Raw genomic sequence first — 19,317 nt, forward strand, 5'->3', positions numbered from 1 at the left:
ATGAATCTCAGTATGAACAACATTGAACATATGGATCGATTGACAAAAAAATCTTTCGATGCAAGTTTTTAATACCATAAAATAATACATTTAAATCAATACATAAATAAAGATTGTTATTGAAGACAGTATATAGTGTATTATGCATGTTTAAAAAATAGTTTAAGTATATAACTATACTCACAATCATTTCAATAATGTACACGACTAGATCAAATATCACAGTTTAAGGAAGGAATAGTCATTCCTTTTCACCTTTCTTACAAACACCAGGTTAAACCCAAACACCAGGTTAAACCCAACCAACAACCTTGAATGATATATATGTAACTTTACAAGTTAGGTTTCACAGTTTTGCAGCCCAAATCTACACAATCAACCAGTCCCTTTGGCGAAGTTATAGCAAAAGTAAAGTACACCATTTGCGAGTTAATGCGCAGATGATGCAAATGCCATCTGTGTTTAAGACCAAGGGTTGACGAGGATGTCATGTGACTAGCATAACGACCAACTGGCTTTTCCCTTATCAAGTTTCAATGCTTTTAAATTTCAATGTTTTCAAGTTTCAATGTTTTCAAGTTTCAATGTTTTCAAGTTTCAATGTTTTCAAGTTTCAATGTTTTCAAGTTTCAACCACTCCAAAAGTGACAGAATACAAAATTGCAATTTGCAAATGCATTTGTTTTTGAACAATGCAATGAAAACGCTGACTCTCCTATTTTTACTAATTAAAATGAAAGTCTATTCCAATAAGCACCAAATTGATTCTTAACAATTTCAAAGATTTAAGAATACTAGGATTTTTGTCGAGCTAACGATAAAATCAGTAATGTAGATCCGCCTTGGTGTGCAATACTAGAATAATGACTTTAATTAATTAGCTTTGACATTTAACATTAAAAAGAAAAAACAAGAAAGTTTGACTAAAAAAAAGACAACTAGTTGCGGCAATGTAGGTCCCCAGGGTGCAATGCAGTAAAAAAAATAAAAAATATCTGCCACAAATATGTTTACAGCTACAGAAACTTCTTTAGACTATCCCTCTTATGCAAACTGCTAGATGGAATTGGATCAGACGACAGCGTATCATAAGGAGATTTTCATCATGAACTAAACAAGGTCAAGGAGACTAAATTGAAATGTTGCCAACTAAACAAAAGCTACTGAAGAAAAAAAATGTATTGTGAACAATCCCATTACTCTGTATACAGGATACACTGAAAAACCTGCTATTTATAGTGTTTCCACCATTTATGAAAATCTCCAACAGCATAAAAGTGTTGTGCAAAAATTGACATAAAAGTGCCGATCTTCTTATAATCCACATTTTTTCAGGAGGGTCAGATTCAGGTCAGGTAGCTTTTCTGATTTAGGATCTAGCAAATATTAGCATGTAGTCAACATTTTTAAAGGTCTTGTTTCTGTGATTGCCAGGCACCTTTCAAGACTTGTTCCTTCTCCATTAAAAATGGCTGACATCAATAAGATAACATTTTGTAGTTTAGCTCCAAAGTGTGTGATGCCAGCATATTTTTGACGAAATTGAAATTAGTGAAGGAAACATCAATTTATCATCATCACCTGTGCTTGACGTTTTGTCTTAGTGGTGCTGTGACAGTTCAGGTAACCAAATGTCTCCACATTTTCTGGTCAGCGGCTGTTCTTGGCAGGATATCAAGAGAGAGGCCCTTCCAGGCAATTCTATTGTGTCATGCTGTCCAGCCAGCTTTTTCTTGGGACGACCCCTTATTTCGTGCTCTTCACACTGTGTCCTGAAGGATGACTTTTTAACAGTGAGTCATGACCAAACCAGCTCCACTTTCGTCTCTCCCCAGTATTGAGGAGTTCCAGAGTTTTGGCTGGTAAAAATACAAACTCCCTTTTCTTCTTTTCCTGGTATCTTGATACCCAGCATTTTTTCTGTAGCATTTACTCTCAAAGGGTGTATAAAACGCAAAAGTAATCACTAATGCTTTCATACACTTGGATCACTTGACAACATAAACAGACCAAGAAACGAGGAATCCTGAACAATGTCCCTACCCATAATGCCCTGCCCAGACAGACACACTTGAATAAGATCACCAGCTCGCAAATGAAATATTCCACCTGAAAAACAAAAAAAAGCGAGGTATACTGGTGGTCCTAAATTAACATTCGAAATAGCAATTATAGAATTATTATTATAATTACTATAAAATGAACATTATAATAGGCTGGGCATTGAAAAATGAACTTACCTGTATGGACACTGTCTTTACTTTGAGAAAAATTAGGCAGACAGGTAAACACAGTCCTTAATATTACACTGGACATTGCTGGACTGTTAGGCCTTGTTCTGTAGACATAGTGGAACCATGTCTGGAAATAAAAATTCTATCATTATAATCCACATAAGCCGAACAGAAATATTATGATTTTAAGCTTCTAATAGTGTCTGCTACAGATGTCAAAAAAAAATATTCTGCACTACATATATTCAATAAAAAAAAAAGTAAAATAAGACAAGATAAAGCATACAACTTTTTTTATTCACTAAAACTTAAAATTAAACTAAATCTAAATCACTTTTGACACACTGAAACAATACACCTGAGCATATAATATAACAAGAGTCTCTACACATTGTAAATCAGTTGTTTTACAAACAATCTGTCATGCATATTGTCATTTCCATTAACAATGACTATTGCTTTTGCTTTAAAATCCTTTTTTTTTTCTCTACTCGTTGTTATTTGGTTTTCTTTGAAACTAGAAAACACTTCCGACCCTAATTATATATTTTCATTTGTTAAAAAAACTTATATTTCCATTTGATTGAAAACTTATGTTTCCATTTGATTGAAAACTTATGTTTTCCATTTGATTGAAAGTTTTATTTCCATTTGAATAAAAAATTATGTTTCCAGTTTTGAAAACATATTTCCATTTGATTGAAAACTTATTGTCTCCATTTGCTTGAAAACTTATGTTTCCATTTGATTGAGAACTTATGTTTCCATTTGATTAAGAACTTATAATTCCATTTGATTGAGTACTTATGTTTCTGATCACCGAAAACAAGATGGAAAAAAGAATTGTATATTAATTTTAATGTGTTTGAATATTTCAAAGTTTTAGCTTATGGAAAGCGGTCTCTTTTACTTCACCCACATCGATGTTATAACAAACGACTGGATCATTACCTGATAAGGAAAGTGCTCTGATGATACATTTGTGTTTGGTAAATAAAAGAGACTGCTGTAGATATAATAGTGACCTGTGGATAATAAAAATGTAAATTAATATCTTTTCCAGTTAAAAAGTAATCTTACATTTTGAATAGAGAAAATAACCAAATCAACATTCAATAACAATTAAATCCCATTTTTAGAAAATTATAAAAAGGGCAATAAGATTAAATTTACAAGCACACAAGTATTCCCATATCTTAAGTTCCTAGTATTCCTATATCTTTAGTTCCTAGTATTCCTATATCTTTAGTTCCTAGTATTCCTATATCTTTAGTTCCTAGTATTCCTATATCTTTAGTTCCTAATATTCCTATATCTTTAGTTCCTAATATTCCTATATCTTTAGTTCCTAGTATTCCTATATCTTAAGTTCCTAGTACTCCTATATCTTAAGTTCCTAGTATTCCTATATCTTAAGTTCCTAGTACTCCTTTATCTTAAGTTCCTAGTATTCCTATATCTTTAGTTCCTAGTATTCCTATATCTTAAGTTCCTAGTACTCCTATATCTTAAGTTCCTAGTATTCCTATATCTTTAGTTCCTAGTATTCCTATATCTTAAGTTCCTAGTATTCCTATATCTTTAGTTCCTAGTATTCCTATATCTTAAGTTCCTAGTACTCCTATATCTTAAGTTCCTAGTACTCCTATATCTTAAGTTCCTAGTATTCCTATATCTTAAGTTCCTAGTACTCCTATATCTTAAGTTCCTAGTATTCCTATATCTTAAGTTCCTAGTATTCCTATATCTTTAGTTCCTAGTATTCCTATATCTTAAGTTCCAAGTATTCCTATATCTTAAGTTCCTAGTATTCCTATATCTTTAGTTCCTAATATTCCTATATCTTTAGTTCCTAGTATTCCTATATCTTAAGTTCCTAGTACTCCTATATCTTAAGTTCCTAGTATTCCTATATCTTAAGTTCCTAGTACTCCTATATCTTTAGTTCCTAATTTGACATATTTTTATATTTATTAATTTTATTCTTTTTATTAATATTTAAGGTTGACCAGGGTAGGTGCCTCCAAAAAATTCTGCCCTGGTTATCTCCTGAATAAAAAATAGCCTCAGGTACTAAGATGTTTTTTCATGACAAAAATAATGTTACCTGAGTGCAAGATTTCGATTGCATCATGTTTTATGTTAACACCTCTGGCATGGTTGTTAGAATTTTTCTCATTGGATGAGGTATTTAGCTGCACTGTCACGTGGTCTACATTACTAAAGTTCATGGCTGAAAACCAAAGAAAAAAAGAAAAAACTATTTTAGTATATGAGAATATGTAGAATAAAAAAAAAAAATAGCTGTTTAAACCTTAAATTATTTGTACAATGTAAGAGCTTAAGCTATTTCCTTAAGTACATGGTAATTAATATCAATTCTAAGCTCACAAAAAAAAAAAGTGTTCACCTTTATTCGAGCTAAGTAAATATTTGTGGACACTGACTGGAGTGGGAAGATGTGGCTCAAGTTTCACTGTGTAACATATTGAAAATGTTGATTACAAAACTAAAATAATAATAATAAGCTTTAAGCTGTACACAGGTAGACTGTTAATAAACCAATATGTCATTTATTTATAACAGCTTTTCATTTACGTTTTTTACTAAGACTATAGCAGCAAAATAACTTTCTTTACCTTGTTTCTTTGATTGATTCTGAAAAAAGAAATAAATACAAACTTTTAAAGTTAAAATAAATAACAATAACAAATGAGGAAAAAAAAATCTATGAATACAATGAAGAAGGGAAATGTAGGAATTGAAATAATTAACAGTAGTGTATTCAATACTTCATATTTGTTTTCTGATATTAAAAATTAGAATCCACAATATTTAAATATTTCCAAATCTCTTTATGAAAAATAATGATACTAATTTAGTACCTTCAAGAAGGGCTAACTTGGGTAACAACTTAAGAGAACACGTCATGCAGGACACTATGAAAAGATCAGGAAGTAATAGTGAACTCTTGTTACATAATAATTTCAGATTTAAAGTAAGTTGCAGGTAATTATGCAAAGACATAGCTTAGGAATGAAAGATGAAAACATGGTATCTTTAGTATAAACAAAGAAATGAATATCAACATTTTGTATTTACTAGGTCATCACCACATGGTTGAAAGACAGGAAAGCCAGGAGTCTAGACACTTTTAGCATCATCCAAAATTTCATCAATTTCATTGAGGAGTTAAAAGTATGATTGTAAAACATGGATCTACACAACTTAAGTTTAGATCAAATCATTAAAAAACTAACCAGATTAAGCAACACATTAGATCTCTTCTTAACTAAGAGACCTGGATAAGTAGTTGATTATGATATTATCCCTGTTAAAACACACAGTCAGATGAAAGCAGTAGCCAACATAAAACCGAAAAGAAAAATTATACTCTGGAACAAATGTAACCTAACACAACTACACCAAGTTGCATTAAACTTTCAACAAATATTCTGATCAGAAAAAGACATTAACCAACCAGTTGATGACCTCGTAATTTTATTAAAAACTATCTTAAAAACATTAAAGAAAATCATATACCAACTAAATACTCATCAAACAAAATAAATAAATTCTGGTTTAATAATAGATTAAAGAAGCTTTGTAAACAAAAGGAAAACCTATAAAGAAAATTTAAAGAAACTAAGACAGAAAGAGTTCATAAAAAGTCTATTAAAATTAAACACCTAACCCAAAAAGTAAGCAGACAGCTGCAGAGTGAATACATAAACAATCTGAGGAAAACCTACGGTCATACATTAAGTCTAAGAAAATGGTAACAAAAGGGATAGCGCCATTAAAAAAAGAAACTTAACACATAATGAAACTAAAGCTAACATCATAAATAAATACTTTGCATCAGCATTCTCAGCCCCAGGAAACAATTACATATTACTTAATTTAAACCAAGAAGACCACATAATATGTAGCAACATCATAAACCACTTAGATAAACATAATGTCCTCACCCCATACCAACATGGCTTAAGAAGTATAGATCATGTGAAACACAACTAATGGGACTAATTGATGATTTTTCAAAAGGTTTAGATAATATTGAGCAAATAGATGCTACATTTTTCCAAGGCTTTTGACAATGTTCATCACCATAGTTTGCTTAAAAAATTAAAATATTTTGGCATTGATGGTCCATTGAATCAGTGTTTTAAGGATTTTCTAATAGGGAAAGAACAAACTGTAATAATAAAAGGCTCTAAATCAACACAAATAACACTAAACTCAGGTGTACATCAAGGAACAGTCTTAGTTCGACTACTATTTTTAATTTACATTAATGATTTACCAAATTGCATTAATTCAGTAATAAAAGTCAGATTATTTGCAGACGATTGAATAATGTATAGAGCAATAAAAAACAACACAAGATACAGAAATTTTACAAGGAGAATTAGATGAATTACAGAAATGGGAATCAAATTGGAGCATGTCTTTCCACCCAGAGCCATTTATTATTACAGTTTGTTCTCTCCCTATCAGAAAGTCTTTAATCCACTGATGCAGTGGACCATTAATGCCGAAATATTTTAATTTTTTAAGCAAACTATGGTGGTGAACTTTGTCAAAAGCCTTAGAAAAATCTAGTAAGATAGCATCTATTTGTTCACTATTATCTAAACCTTTTGAAAAATCATCAATTAGTCCTATTAGTTGTGTTTCACATGATCTATATTTCCTAAAGCCATGTTGGTATGGTGTGAGGACATTATGTTTGTCTAAGTGGTTTATGATGTTGCTACATATTATGTGTTCTAGGATTTTACATGTGATGCTGGTAATTGATACTGGTCTGTAGTTCCCTGGGTCAGATTTTTCTCCTTTTTTAAATAGGGGGGTGACATTAGCTTCTTTCCAGTCCTTTGGTACTCTGCCCTGGTTAAGTGAAGCCTGAAAGAGTATTTTGAACACTGGGGCTAGCTCATTACTTAGTTCTTTGAGTAATCTAGCTGGAATACCATCAGGTCCAGAAGCTTTATTTGGTTTGGTGTTGGCTAATAGTTTTTGAATTCCATTTTCTTGTACTACTATATCTTCTATGTTGTCTACTTGGTTCAAATTCAGTAATATGTCTTTGTCTCCTGGGGCTGAGAATGCTGATGCAAAGTATTTGTTTAGAATGTTTGCTTTAGTAATAGAATGTGTATCCTCTGTTTGGGACCCCTCAACTCAAGAAAACATTAAGAAACTGGAACAGACACAAAATTGAGCAGTGAGATTCATAACTAATGAATATTCACATTTGACTAGAGTAACACCTTTAGTAAAATCACTAAAGTTAGAAAGCCTGCAGGAAAGAAGACTCAAAAGTAAAGTAGCAATTATAAATAAAACACTGAACCATAATCTTCAAATACAAAAGCAAAATATAATAAAATACTCAGAAAGACACAAAGATGAAGGCACACTCCCAATTCCATATGCTAGGAAAAAAATTGTACAAATGCTCCTTCTTCCCAAGTACTATTAGAGCATGGAATGGATTGCCTGAGCCAGCCAAGAAAACCAGTGACTTGGCAGAATTTAAGTCATTGGTTAACATGCATGACTAGATGCACAATGTGTAGGACTAATCATCTTATTTTTTGAAGTAACGTCTGTATTATGTAAAGAAAAGATAAGATAAATGCTTAGCTGTCTCAAAACTAATGGGACATGATCAAAAGATTGAATAAAATCAGTAGATTTCTAAAGTGGTCTTCAAAACAAAAAAAAAAGATTGAGAACCTCTGATCCCATTGTGAACTAATCTGCCCAAAACCAACTTGATGCAGACCTAAATGTGTCTTTATTGTAAAATAGCCTTACCATTGTTAATTTAAGATAAAGTTCAGCACTTGTTAGAGGACAGCAACGAAGTCTTTGGCTGTCCACTAGCTCAACATCTTGTAGGTTTATCGTACTATTGAGACATTTTATACACGGCATGTTTTCGTTTCCTGCTGCCATCAGCTGATTCTTTAAGAAAAAAAAAAAATATATATATGTATATATATATAGAGAGAGAACAAAGATTAGATAGATAGATAGATAGTTAGATAGATAGATTGATAGATAGATAGATAGATTGATAGATAGATAGGTAGACATATATAGATATAGATAGATAGATAGATAGATAGATAGATAGATAGATAGATAGATAGATAGATAGATAGATAGATAGATAGATAGATAGATAGATAGAGTATATATATACATTCATTAATGAATTTTAATACAATCGAATTGAGTGCTCAAAAATGTTTTCGATTAAACCATGAAAAGTGTGGGTTATTTTCTTTAAATTAGACTAATTGTTATTCGTGTGCATACCATCTTTTAAATCTATGCATAATGATCATAATGATTCAGCTTTGTTTGTTTTATCTCCTATGTCAATGAAAACCAATTTTGTTATATACGCTTTTGTATAATGTTCAATAAACATGTGTAGGCCTATTATATTTACCCCAGAATTCTGCTTTGTAAAGGATAAAACTAGGATGATAATCAGTGCTGCCAGGGATATTACAACGGCAAAAATATGAAGACCTAGATCTAGTAGACAATGAGTTCTGAGAAGAAAACAAAGACATATTTCATACATACAGAAAATGATGTCATTTTAAATTGTTTATCTAAATATAGTTAAATATCAACTTGACAAAAGACAGTTTCAATATACATTCACTCGAAAGAAAAACCAGAATACCGTTTTTTAAATGTAGTCGAACATGTATATTTGTTTGTGCATATGAATTGTTATTAATAAAAAAGAAAGATACATAATTTTTTTTCCCTGACCTTTTAGTTTCATTTCTTTGTTGCTTCGACTTTCGATCATCGTCGTTAATTTGAATGAAAGTGACGTTTCCATTTTTCATTGTGTTTCAGGGAGTGCTCTGTAATTTCAAAATAGTTGAAAAGTAAAAATCTGGTTCTAAATATTTCTTTAATAAATACCGAAATGAACAAGAGCAAAAAACGAAGCACACTTGCAGAGATACACTAGCAGAGTTCAGCTTGCAGAGTCAAACTTGCAAAGTTATACTTGCAGAGATACACTAGCAGAGTTCAGCTTGCAGAGTCAAACTTGCAAAGTTATACTTGCAGAGATACACTAGCAGAGTTCAGCTTGCAGAGTCAAACTTGCAAAGTTATACTTGCAGAGATACACTAGCGGAGTTCAGCTTGCAGAGTCAAACTTGCAAAGTTATACTTGCAGAGATACACTAGCAGAGTTCAGCTTGCAGAGTCAAACTTGCAAAGTTATACTTGCAGAGATACACTAGCGGAGTTCAGCTTGCAGAGTCAAACTTGCAAAGTTATACTTGCAGAGATACACTAGCAGAGTTCACCTTGCAGAGTCAAACTTGCAAAGTTATACTTGCAGAGATACACTAGCAGAGTTCACCTTGCAGAGTCAAACTTGCAAAGATACACAGCAGAGATAAACTTGCAGAGATACACTAGCAGAGTTCAGCTTGCAGAGTCAAACTTGTAAAGTTATACTTGCAGAGATACACTAGCAGAGTTCAGCTTGCAGAGTCAAACTTGCAAAGTTATACTTGCAGAGATACACTAGCGGAGTTCAGCTTGCAGAGTCAAACTTGCAAAGTTATACTTGCAGAGATACACTAGCAGAGTTCACCTTGCAGAGTCAAACTTGCAAAGTTATACTTGCAGAGATACACTAGCGGAGTTCAGCTTGCAGAGTCAAACTTGCAAAGTTATACTTGCAGAGATACACTAGCAGAGTTCACCTTGCAGAGTCAAACTTGCAAAGTTATACTTGCAGAGATACACTAGCAGAGTTCGCCTTGCAGAGTCAAACTTGCAAAGATACACAGCAGAGATAAACTTGCAGAGATACACTAGCAGAGTTCAGCTTGCAGAGTCAAACTTGTAAAGTTATACTTGCAGAGATACACTAGCAGAGTTCAGCTTGCAGAGTCAAACTTGCAAAGTTATACTTGCAGAGATACACTAGCGGAGTTCAGCTTGCAGAGTCAAACTTGCAAAGTTATACTTGCAGAGATACACTAGCAGAGTTCACCTTGCAGAGTCAAACTTGCAAAGATACACAGCAGAGATAAACTTGCAGAGATACACTAGCAGAGTTCAGCTTGCAGAGTCAAACTTGCAAAGTTATACTTGCAAAGATACACACCAGAGATAAACTTGCAGAGTTAAACTTGCAGAGATACACTAGCAGAGATAAACTTGAAGAGTTAAACTTGCAGAGATACAATTTCAGAGGTAAACTTGCAGAGACACACTTGTAGAGATACACATTCAGAGGTAAACTTGTAGAGATACACTTTCAGAGGTAAACTTGTAGAGATACACTTTCAGAGGTAAACTTGCAGAGATACACTTTCAGAGGTAAACTTGCAGAGATACAGTGTTAAATGTAAACTTTCAAGATATACTTTCAGAGGTAAACTTGTAGAGATACACATTCAGAGGTAAACTTGTAGAGATACACTTTCAGAGATAAACTTGTAGAGATACACTTTCAGAGGTAAACTTGTAGAGATACACTTTCAGAGGTAAACTTGTAGAGATACACTTTCAGAGGTAAACTTGTAGAGATACACTTTCAGAGGTAAACTTGTAGAGATACACTTTCAGAGGTAAACTTGCAGAGATACACTGACAAAGGTAAACTTGCAGAGATACACTTTCAGAGTTAAACTTGCAGGATACACTTTTATAGGTAAACTTTCAGGATACACTTACAGATGTAAACTTGCAGAGATAAACTTGCAGAGTTAAACTTGCAAAGTTTAACTTGTAAAGATACACTAGCAGAGATAAACTAGCAGAGATTCACTAGCAGAGATACACTAGCAGAGATACACTAGCAGAGATACACTTTCAGAGGTAAACTTGTAGAGATACACTTTCAGAGGTCAACTTGCAGAGATATACTTTCAGAGGTAAACTTGTAGAGATACACTTTCAGAGATAAACTAGCAGAGATACACTAGCAGAGATAAACTTGAAGAGTTAAACATGCAGAGATACACTTGTTGAGATACACACTCAGAGGTAAACTTGTAGAGATACACTTTCAGAGGTAAACTTGTAGAGATACACTTTCAGAGGTAAACTTGTAGAGATACACTTTCAGAGGTAAACTTGCAGAGATACACTCTCAGAGGTAAACTTGCAGAGATACACTGCCAGAGGTAAACTTGCAGAGATATACTTTCAGAGGTAAACTTGCAGAGATACACTCTCAGAGGTAAATTTGCAGAGATACACTTTTAGAGATAAACTTGTAGAGATACACTTTAAGAGATAAACTTGTAGAGATACACTTTAAGAGATAAACTTGCAGAGATACACTCTCAGAGGTAAATTTGCAGAGATACACTTTCAGAGATAAACTTGTAGAGATACACTTTAAGAGATAAACTTGCAGAGATACACTCTCAGAGGTAAACTTGCAGAGATACACTGTCAGAGGTAAACTTGCAGAGATACACTGTCAGAGTAAACTTGCAGAGATACACTTTCAGAGGTAAACTTGCAGAGATATACTTTCAGAGGTAAACATGCAGAGATACACTTTGAGAGGTAAACTTGCAGAGATATACTTTCAGAAGTAAACATGCAGAGATACACTTTGAGAGGTAAACTTGTAGAGATACACTTTGAGAGGTAAACTTGCAGAGATACACTGTCAGAGGTAAACTTGCAGAGAGACACTTTCAGGGGTAAACTTGCAGAGATACACTTTCAGAGGTAAACTTGCAGAGATACACTTTCAGGGGTAAACTTGCAGAGATACACTTTCAGAGGTAAATTGTAGAGATACACTTTCAGAGTTTAACTTGCAGAGATACACTTTCAGAGGTAAACATACAGAGATACACTCTCAGAGGTAAACTTGCAGAGATACACTTTCAGAGGTCAACTTGCAGAGATATACTTTCAGAGGTAAACATGTCAGAGGTAAACTTGCAGAGATAAACTTTCAGAGATAAATAGTAGAAATACACTTTAAGAGGTAAACTTGCAGAGATACACTTGCAGAGATACACTTTCAGAAGTAAACTTGCAGGATAAACCTGCAGAGATAAATTTCCAGTGAAACAACACAAAGTTACTGAAAGTAACATGGAAACGAATAAACCTCATTTACAATCAAAGATAGCCTAATTCGCCTCAGAAGTTTAGCATAAACGTAGACGAGACTAGTGGACATGCATAAACATCACCACCCGTCAACTCACCACTTCCCGAGGAGAATGAAATGGTTTATATCGTGAAAAAAAAATTGTCAACCATGAAGCATAAGGCTAACCAAAACATAAATTTCTTAGAAAATCCTAACAATCGAAAGAAAGACCAGTTAGAATTGGTATTTTGTTTTTTACTGCTATTTCATAAACGAAAGGAATTTTTAAAATTTCCCTGAATCTAGCTCGACATAAAAGTTTAATTGTTTCTGTTCTATCGCGTAACATCACTAGACGCCCAGGTTACAAGACACGAGAAAGTCTGAAGCCTGATTTTTTTAAAAGACGTAATTAATATAGAAAAGAATTCGAAAAAAACAAACTACGAAAGTCAAACTAGATTTTACACATAAATTACGATAAGTCTATATAAACTAATTTCTAAAAAAATCGTTAAAGCAACTTAGGAAATAACCGTCCACCCATGCAGCTAGATCTTATAGTAGATCTTGTAATGATGAAAGATGCTTACCTCACTTATTTGTCCAGATGTTCCTAATATTAAAGGTGATTAGCGTTATTAGGCCCTTGATTCTGAAAATAGAAACAGATCAATTCTGCCAATGATTTCCAATTGTAATTTGTAGGCCTACAACATAATTTGAGCATCCGTGAGATTTGTTCTGATAATCCAGTTAGCTAAAAGATTATACAATGATACACTCATACACATATATAGTACGTAATCTTCTTCTTTTTTGGAAATAACGTCTGTATTTTGTAAGATAAGATATAAAACATACAGCAACAAAGTAAATAGACTTACAAACGACTGGACCACCTGAAAAAATATGGATTGAACTCGAGATACAAAATAAGAGGAAGGTTAAAACGTTCAATCACCATAAATTGACTAAATTCCCCTTTTAAAAAAAGGCTTTAGTTCTCAGTAACCGAAGTGAGTCAATTTATTTTAATCTTAACTAGGAAATTTCAAATGTAAATTCATCGAAACGAATTCTAGTTTCTATCGCTAAATGTATCATGCAAAAAAAAAAATTGTTTATGCCTGTTGGCGCAGGTGTGAAACCTGTTTTGAACACGACTTTTTTTCTGTTAGGGTTTTTCCCGAACTATGTTTCCATTGTGATGCTGTGATGTGTCATGAAGATTTGAATGAGCCAATAATTTGGACTGGATATTTTTGCGCTAAAAAATAACAATTCTATCATGACTGAAGCTTTTCATTTGTAAAAGTTCAATTTATATAAACTTATTTTAACTTCCCGATTAGAGATGTGTGTCAGATTTGCCTGGCTTAAGTATTAAAAAAAGAACTGAAAGCAAATAGAAAAAAATATTTTTTTCTTTTTAAACAAAGCTTATACTGAGTGAAGAGAAAGCTATTTCTCTCAACATTGCAAAACATATTTCCCCCTTTAGTATATAAAACAAAATTAAGTAATTAACTCTAATTGATTAACGAAATGGTCAATTTAAAAAAAAAATAGGATTCATGTGTTATCTTCGACTATGAATAATTGTACAAAATTTCAACTTGATCCAAGAATGGGAAAAGGAAGAAAAAAAAAATCAAGAATCCACCCAGACAGCGTTTCTCTATTCTTCTTTAACAATCCTTGGTGTGTCCAAATCTCATTTTGTGGGCTTGCTGGGTACGGAACTCTAACAAAAAGTTTCTAATCTGCCTTTAGGGGCTTAGCAAGTGTAAATGATATAAAACGTACCAAATTAATGAAATGTCAGAAGCCAATAAAGTATATGAAATATATCATTTACCCTATTACTATCATATTATCGCTTGGAAAGGGATCTATTTATACAATTAAATTGATGCTATAATGCTGTAAAGTATATCTTGATTATTTAAAAAATACATCAATAAAGCTACGTTTTTTTTGTTTGGTAACTAGATAACTTAGGTCGTTGGGCTAGCCTTCAGACATGCTGGTTAACCAATGGTCTTTTTTTTTTTCTTTATGTTCGGTCTCAAGGGAAATTTTTGTTTCACTTACTTGGATAACCCCCATACAGAGGCCTACGTTGGACGTCATATCACTGATCGGGGAAACAGATAGTGTTCGGTCTCAAGAAGAAACGCTAATTACTTATTAGATACGCTAATATATATGTCTACTTTGATTAGTTCCCATTGCTAAGACAAAAAAAAAAGGACGCATATCACTGTCAATCAGTCAGTCACTTTCTTGCTGACCCCAACATTCTCATTATAGCAGCTTAACTATAAGCTTTTGACAACCTAACTTTTCAGCAACTGTCTCTAATAGAACCCAACATCAAGGAAAATGACATCAATAAAGTATAAGTTCATTTATCCACGATAATGAAATGTTCAAACATTTTTTTTTATATGCATACAAAATAAGGTAGTATTCTTCACCTTCACCCATAACGTAGTCTGTTGGACCGTTGGGCACCACACAAGATCTGTCTACCGTATTTCTCCATTCCTCTGTCTTTGGCCTTGAATAGTCGTTTTCAATGTCCATTCTTTTTTGTTGTCTTCCCATCGATTTCTTTGTCTAACTTTTCTTCCTGTCCCTGGTACCTTTTCCTCAAAGAAGGTGTTTGAGAGCCCTGAGAATCTCGTGATATGGCCACAGAGTTTTAGTTAGCGTTTTCAGTTGCATCTCAATTCCATTGCTAGCATCCTACTCTCTTAAGTCTGTAGTCAGCGCCTAAGACTCGGAAGAATATAAGAATGTGGCATCGGGAATGCACCAATCTGATTTTGTTGTCGAGAGATATGCCTTTGTCTTTCCAGATTGTTTGGAGTTTTGCAAGTGCTGCTGTGAACTGTGACAGTAGCTTAAGTTTGGTTTCTTCACCTGAGACGATAGCTCCGAGGTATGCAGTGTATAAAGAATTTTTTAAAATATATAAAGAATATTAAATACATATAAATAATTGGGGCATGTAGGCAAACGGTTGGCATCCGAACCTAGAGGGTCTCGCGTTAGAATCTCGGTAAAGACTGAGGTTTGAACTTGTTATTTTAGGACACCATGTGTCTCTAATTGAATGAGTACATGCCATTTGGGGAAAGTATAGGCGGTTGATCGTTGTGCTAGCTACACGACACCCTTGTCCAACGTCGGCCATATAGATGGACGATATTCACATTAACTGCTCTTAAGATCCCATCTTTAGGACAAAAGATGTGTGCCAGCCTCTTTAAATTATATTTTTAACTATTTAAAAACAAAATTCCTGTAAAACTTCTGTGTTTAAGTCGTTTCGATAAATATATTTCTTGAGCAACGCTTAAAAGAAAACAACAATTTTGAGCTTTTCATTTACGTTGTTACAATACTAAATCATCGTGCCATATGCTGCTGGTTTTGTTTTCTTCAACAGCTTTTTAATTATACAACAATGAGCAATTCGATGTTGATTTAGGCCAATGACAACTTCAGCAATATCAGCTCAAGTCACAAAGTCTGTAATAGAAATATAGTAGTAGTAATCATTAAAAAAATGTATAAAGATACTTACTCCGCTTGGTTTAGAAGAAAATACCGGTTATGTTTTTTTTTATTTACATCAATGTTAATCTTGACATAATACGTTGTCAGGGGCCAGTATTTATACTCGTGGATAGTTTAATATTATCGGGTTTACCCATAAAGACAATCTAAACATAGAAATCCACATATAGCTACATGGTTTTATCTGTCCTGGGTTTTTTGAGTTAACTATGAATAATTAGTTATTATAACTTTTTTCTACTCTCAATAACAGAAATCTATTCTGGTTTGTAAAAAACGTGCTTTAAGTTCTCTCTAATAGTTATCTTCAAAAGATAAGATGATTACGTCTTACGCGTCATGCATTTAGTCATGCATGTTAACTAATGACTTAAATTTTGCTAGTCACTGGTTTTCCTGGCTAGCCCAGGCAACCCATTCCATGCTCTAATAGCACTAGGGAAGAAGGAGCATTTGTACAAAATGTGTAATTTGTCTTAGCATATATATACATAATAAGGCTTGTCTTCAAATCCGAAGATTAGTGAAGAATGCAGTATTTCATGTGACTGCGCAGCCCCAGCTGTGACCTACATATTTTTACACAACCAGAGCAAGCATAACCATTGTCCGCAGGTGGTCGATTTAGATTTTCTTTACGCCGTCTATATGCATTATATATATATGTATTATATATTCACAGTTATTGCAAGTTCTATAGAAACAACCAGTATTTATTATTTCTTAGCAAAAATATGTAATGATATGAAATTATGTTTTTGAATTTAACACACGTTTCTACATTGCATATTTTGTTGTTGTTATTGTTTTAAATTTATAGCAAAAAGATTTTTTTTCACTAAATTTGACAGGTGTGATTTTAGGAAATGTCTGATAGGACACGTCTAGATGAGGTCACATGAGTAAGCAGATGACATTTTGTTTTTGTTCAATGCTTTTGGGTTTGTTTGTTTTTTTTTGGGGGGGGTGTTATAGTATCGGGAATTTCCTCAAGAAGTTGAAAATACCGTTTTTCATTACACATTCAACTTATTTGTTCCATCCTTCTTTCAAAACTATTGACATGTTCACATTTTCAGTTTTCAATTTTTCAGTATATTTGAATAGTTTGCCTCCTTTAATCGTAGAACGACTAACCATGCGTGTCATAAAGTACTTTTTTCATTTGACTGTAGAGCCCTATTCAGGAGAGACCTTGTCGTTTGCATTGGTGAAATAGGAGACCTGGAAATCATCTGATGCCATTTGCTATTTTATCTACCCACTACGCGTAGCAGATATATAATAACATTGTTTCGGTAATACCTACTGAACAGACTTTTGTTGACTAACGGCCCTAGTTCTTCCCTTATCCGATATAGGATGTCGTTATCGTAAATATTTTTTTTATGAATTCTATATTTATTGTTGTTGTTAATTTCTCAGTGCATTAGGATATAAATAATTGCAACTCAACAATGGATGGCTGCCTGGTCGTGCGGTTTGCGCGCTGGACTGTCGTTCAGATTTATCGATGGTCCCGGGTTCAAACCCTGCCCGCTCCCATACCCCCTCCCATCCCCCGTCGTCCTGCGGGAGGTTTGGACATGTCAAACATTTTTACAAACAAATATATATAAAGATAATCTTTGTGATAAAAGCCACTTTTTAACCTTTGGTTAGACCAACATTAGGGCATGCATTCTCCAGAGAACGTAAAAGAAGCTAAATTAGATGCATAACTGAACCGTGAGGTTATTATTATTTTTTATTATTAGTTGTAATTATTATTATAGCGCTACTTTCATGCTTATAGCAGAGCGCTTTTGGTCCAATCTCATTTTGTATCTCTTATCAGTATCTCCTGCCTTTAGGCGCTCAGTAAACACAACTCTGCCCGAGTCGGGTGTCGAACCTCGAGCCCCCTTCTAGGTAGCCAAGTTCAAGCGCACTTAGCCTCTCGACCACGCTTCCCACCACTAATTCACTTATAAACCCAATAACAGGGAGCCTGCGTCATCAAATTTACCTAAGGGGAGAGGGGGGGGGGGACCATGGGCACATACATCCGTTTTTAAACTCAGTCAGCAAAGCTGATCATGTCACCATCATAAAAAGTTTTTTCAAATAGTGGTCGAGGTAGGACTCAAATATTGACATAATGACGTTATCCCGTAATGTCTCAGAATAGTTAAGTACATGTACAAATGTTTATTCACTAATGAGATTGAGACAATAGATACGTGGCACTACTCTAATTATATGTTTCGAATCAATAAAAGAGTAATTTTTTAAAATAATTTTTGGTCTTGGCACAACTGCATATTCGTTAACATTATCGGCATAGGGAAATATGAAATGTAAATAGTTTCATACTATAAAAGTATGGTATCAGATAGAATAACTCTTTAGTAAGTCTCTATTTTAGAGCTATAAAATAATTTTTTTATAGTTTATTTATAGATGTGCAAGCAAACATTTTTTTTTTAAATAAACATTTTCTATTTTAAAAGAAAAAGAATATGTGTTTAATTAAAAACGATTTGTTAAAAAAAAAAATTCTTGTCACACATATTTACTATAAAATGGTGGTGTTTTTTTTTTTTTTTAAATTTTGCTTGATTTAATTTTTTGTTTTAAAACGATAATACATTAAGTTAATGAATACCTTTTTTAATAAAAAAAAATACATCACTGTTTATCTTACGGCATTTATAGACTAATGTATCTAAGTCTATACAAACCATGTTTGTTTATATTCATGGGTGGGATAAATTTAGAGTTGTACTCTATCTCGGATCTTCGTCAACAGGTCCAGGTGAACAGGCCTACGTGTAGGGGTGTAAGATGTGTGTAAAAAAAAAACAAAACGCTAACTATAATAATAATGTTTATAAAATAATTATGAGTGAGTCAGATATGAATGTACATATTTTTTCATAGTTACTATGTTCTGTGTGTAATGCACAAATTGTAAGACAAATTTCCTCACGAACAATAAAGATTATTATTATTATTATCATTATTATTATTAACTAAAACTCCCATGTCCATATTAGAAGGTCACAGGGCTCGCAAAGACCCTCTTTCAGGGAACAATACCAGGAAAAAGAAGATGCAGACAGAGAACGCAATGGGAAGATAACTCTATCCAAGGCAAAAGAAAGGAATGGAGACTGACAACAAATCGTGTGTGGTTCCACAAACATCACACTTTGTTTCCTTGGCACAGTCTGCAAAAGAGCTGACCGCTCAGCAGCAATACAGCTGGCTAGAAGACGAAGAAGAAAAAAGTGTGGTTTTACATCGTTCCAACTGCCTAGGGATAAGAGAAGGTGAAGATTTGGAGTTTGATGGCGAAGGGAGACGGAGAGAGTTAGAGTG

The 19,317-nt window shown here is 33.4% G+C and overlaps 1 protein-coding gene across 9 annotated transcripts in view; it reads right to left on the reverse strand.

Moving 5' to 3' along the window:
* Nucleotides 1-53: 53 nt before the first annotated feature.
* The window catches only part of LOC106067462 (uncharacterized), a 59,154-nt gene continuing 39,890 nt past the window's right edge, over nt 54-19,317 (reverse strand). For 6 of the 9 annotated variants that reach the window (XM_056017790.1, XM_056017789.1, XM_056017791.1 and 3 more), the window contains 10 exons: nt 12,957-13,018; nt 9,039-9,136; nt 8,704-8,809; nt 8,061-8,210; nt 4,874-4,892; nt 4,645-4,710; nt 4,342-4,467; nt 3,186-3,259; nt 2,241-2,361; nt 54-2,109 (listed from right to left, as the gene is read on the reverse strand). In XM_056017790.1, coding sequence (XP_055873765.1) covers nt 1,976-2,109; nt 2,241-2,361; nt 3,186-3,259; nt 4,342-4,467; nt 4,645-4,710; nt 4,874-4,892; nt 8,061-8,210; nt 8,704-8,809; nt 9,039-9,118 — 876 coding nt within the window. In that variant the 5' untranslated portion in view covers nt 9,119-9,136; nt 12,957-13,018 and the 3' untranslated portion in view covers nt 54-1,975. Of the gene's footprint in view, nt 2,110-2,240; nt 2,362-3,185; nt 3,260-4,341; nt 4,468-4,644; nt 4,711-4,873; nt 4,893-8,060; nt 8,211-8,703; nt 8,810-9,038; nt 9,137-12,956; nt 13,019-13,250; nt 14,789-14,846; nt 15,928-15,961; nt 16,671-19,317 lie in introns of those variants that run through there. The other 3 variants (XM_056017787.1, XM_056017795.1, XM_056017794.1) reach the window with 3 other exon arrangements.

Source organism: Biomphalaria glabrata, chromosome 18 (assembly GCF_947242115.1).
Source record: "Biomphalaria glabrata chromosome 18, xgBioGlab47.1, whole genome shotgun sequence".
NCBI classification, from domain to species: Eukaryota; Metazoa; Mollusca; class Gastropoda; family Planorbidae; genus Biomphalaria; species Biomphalaria glabrata.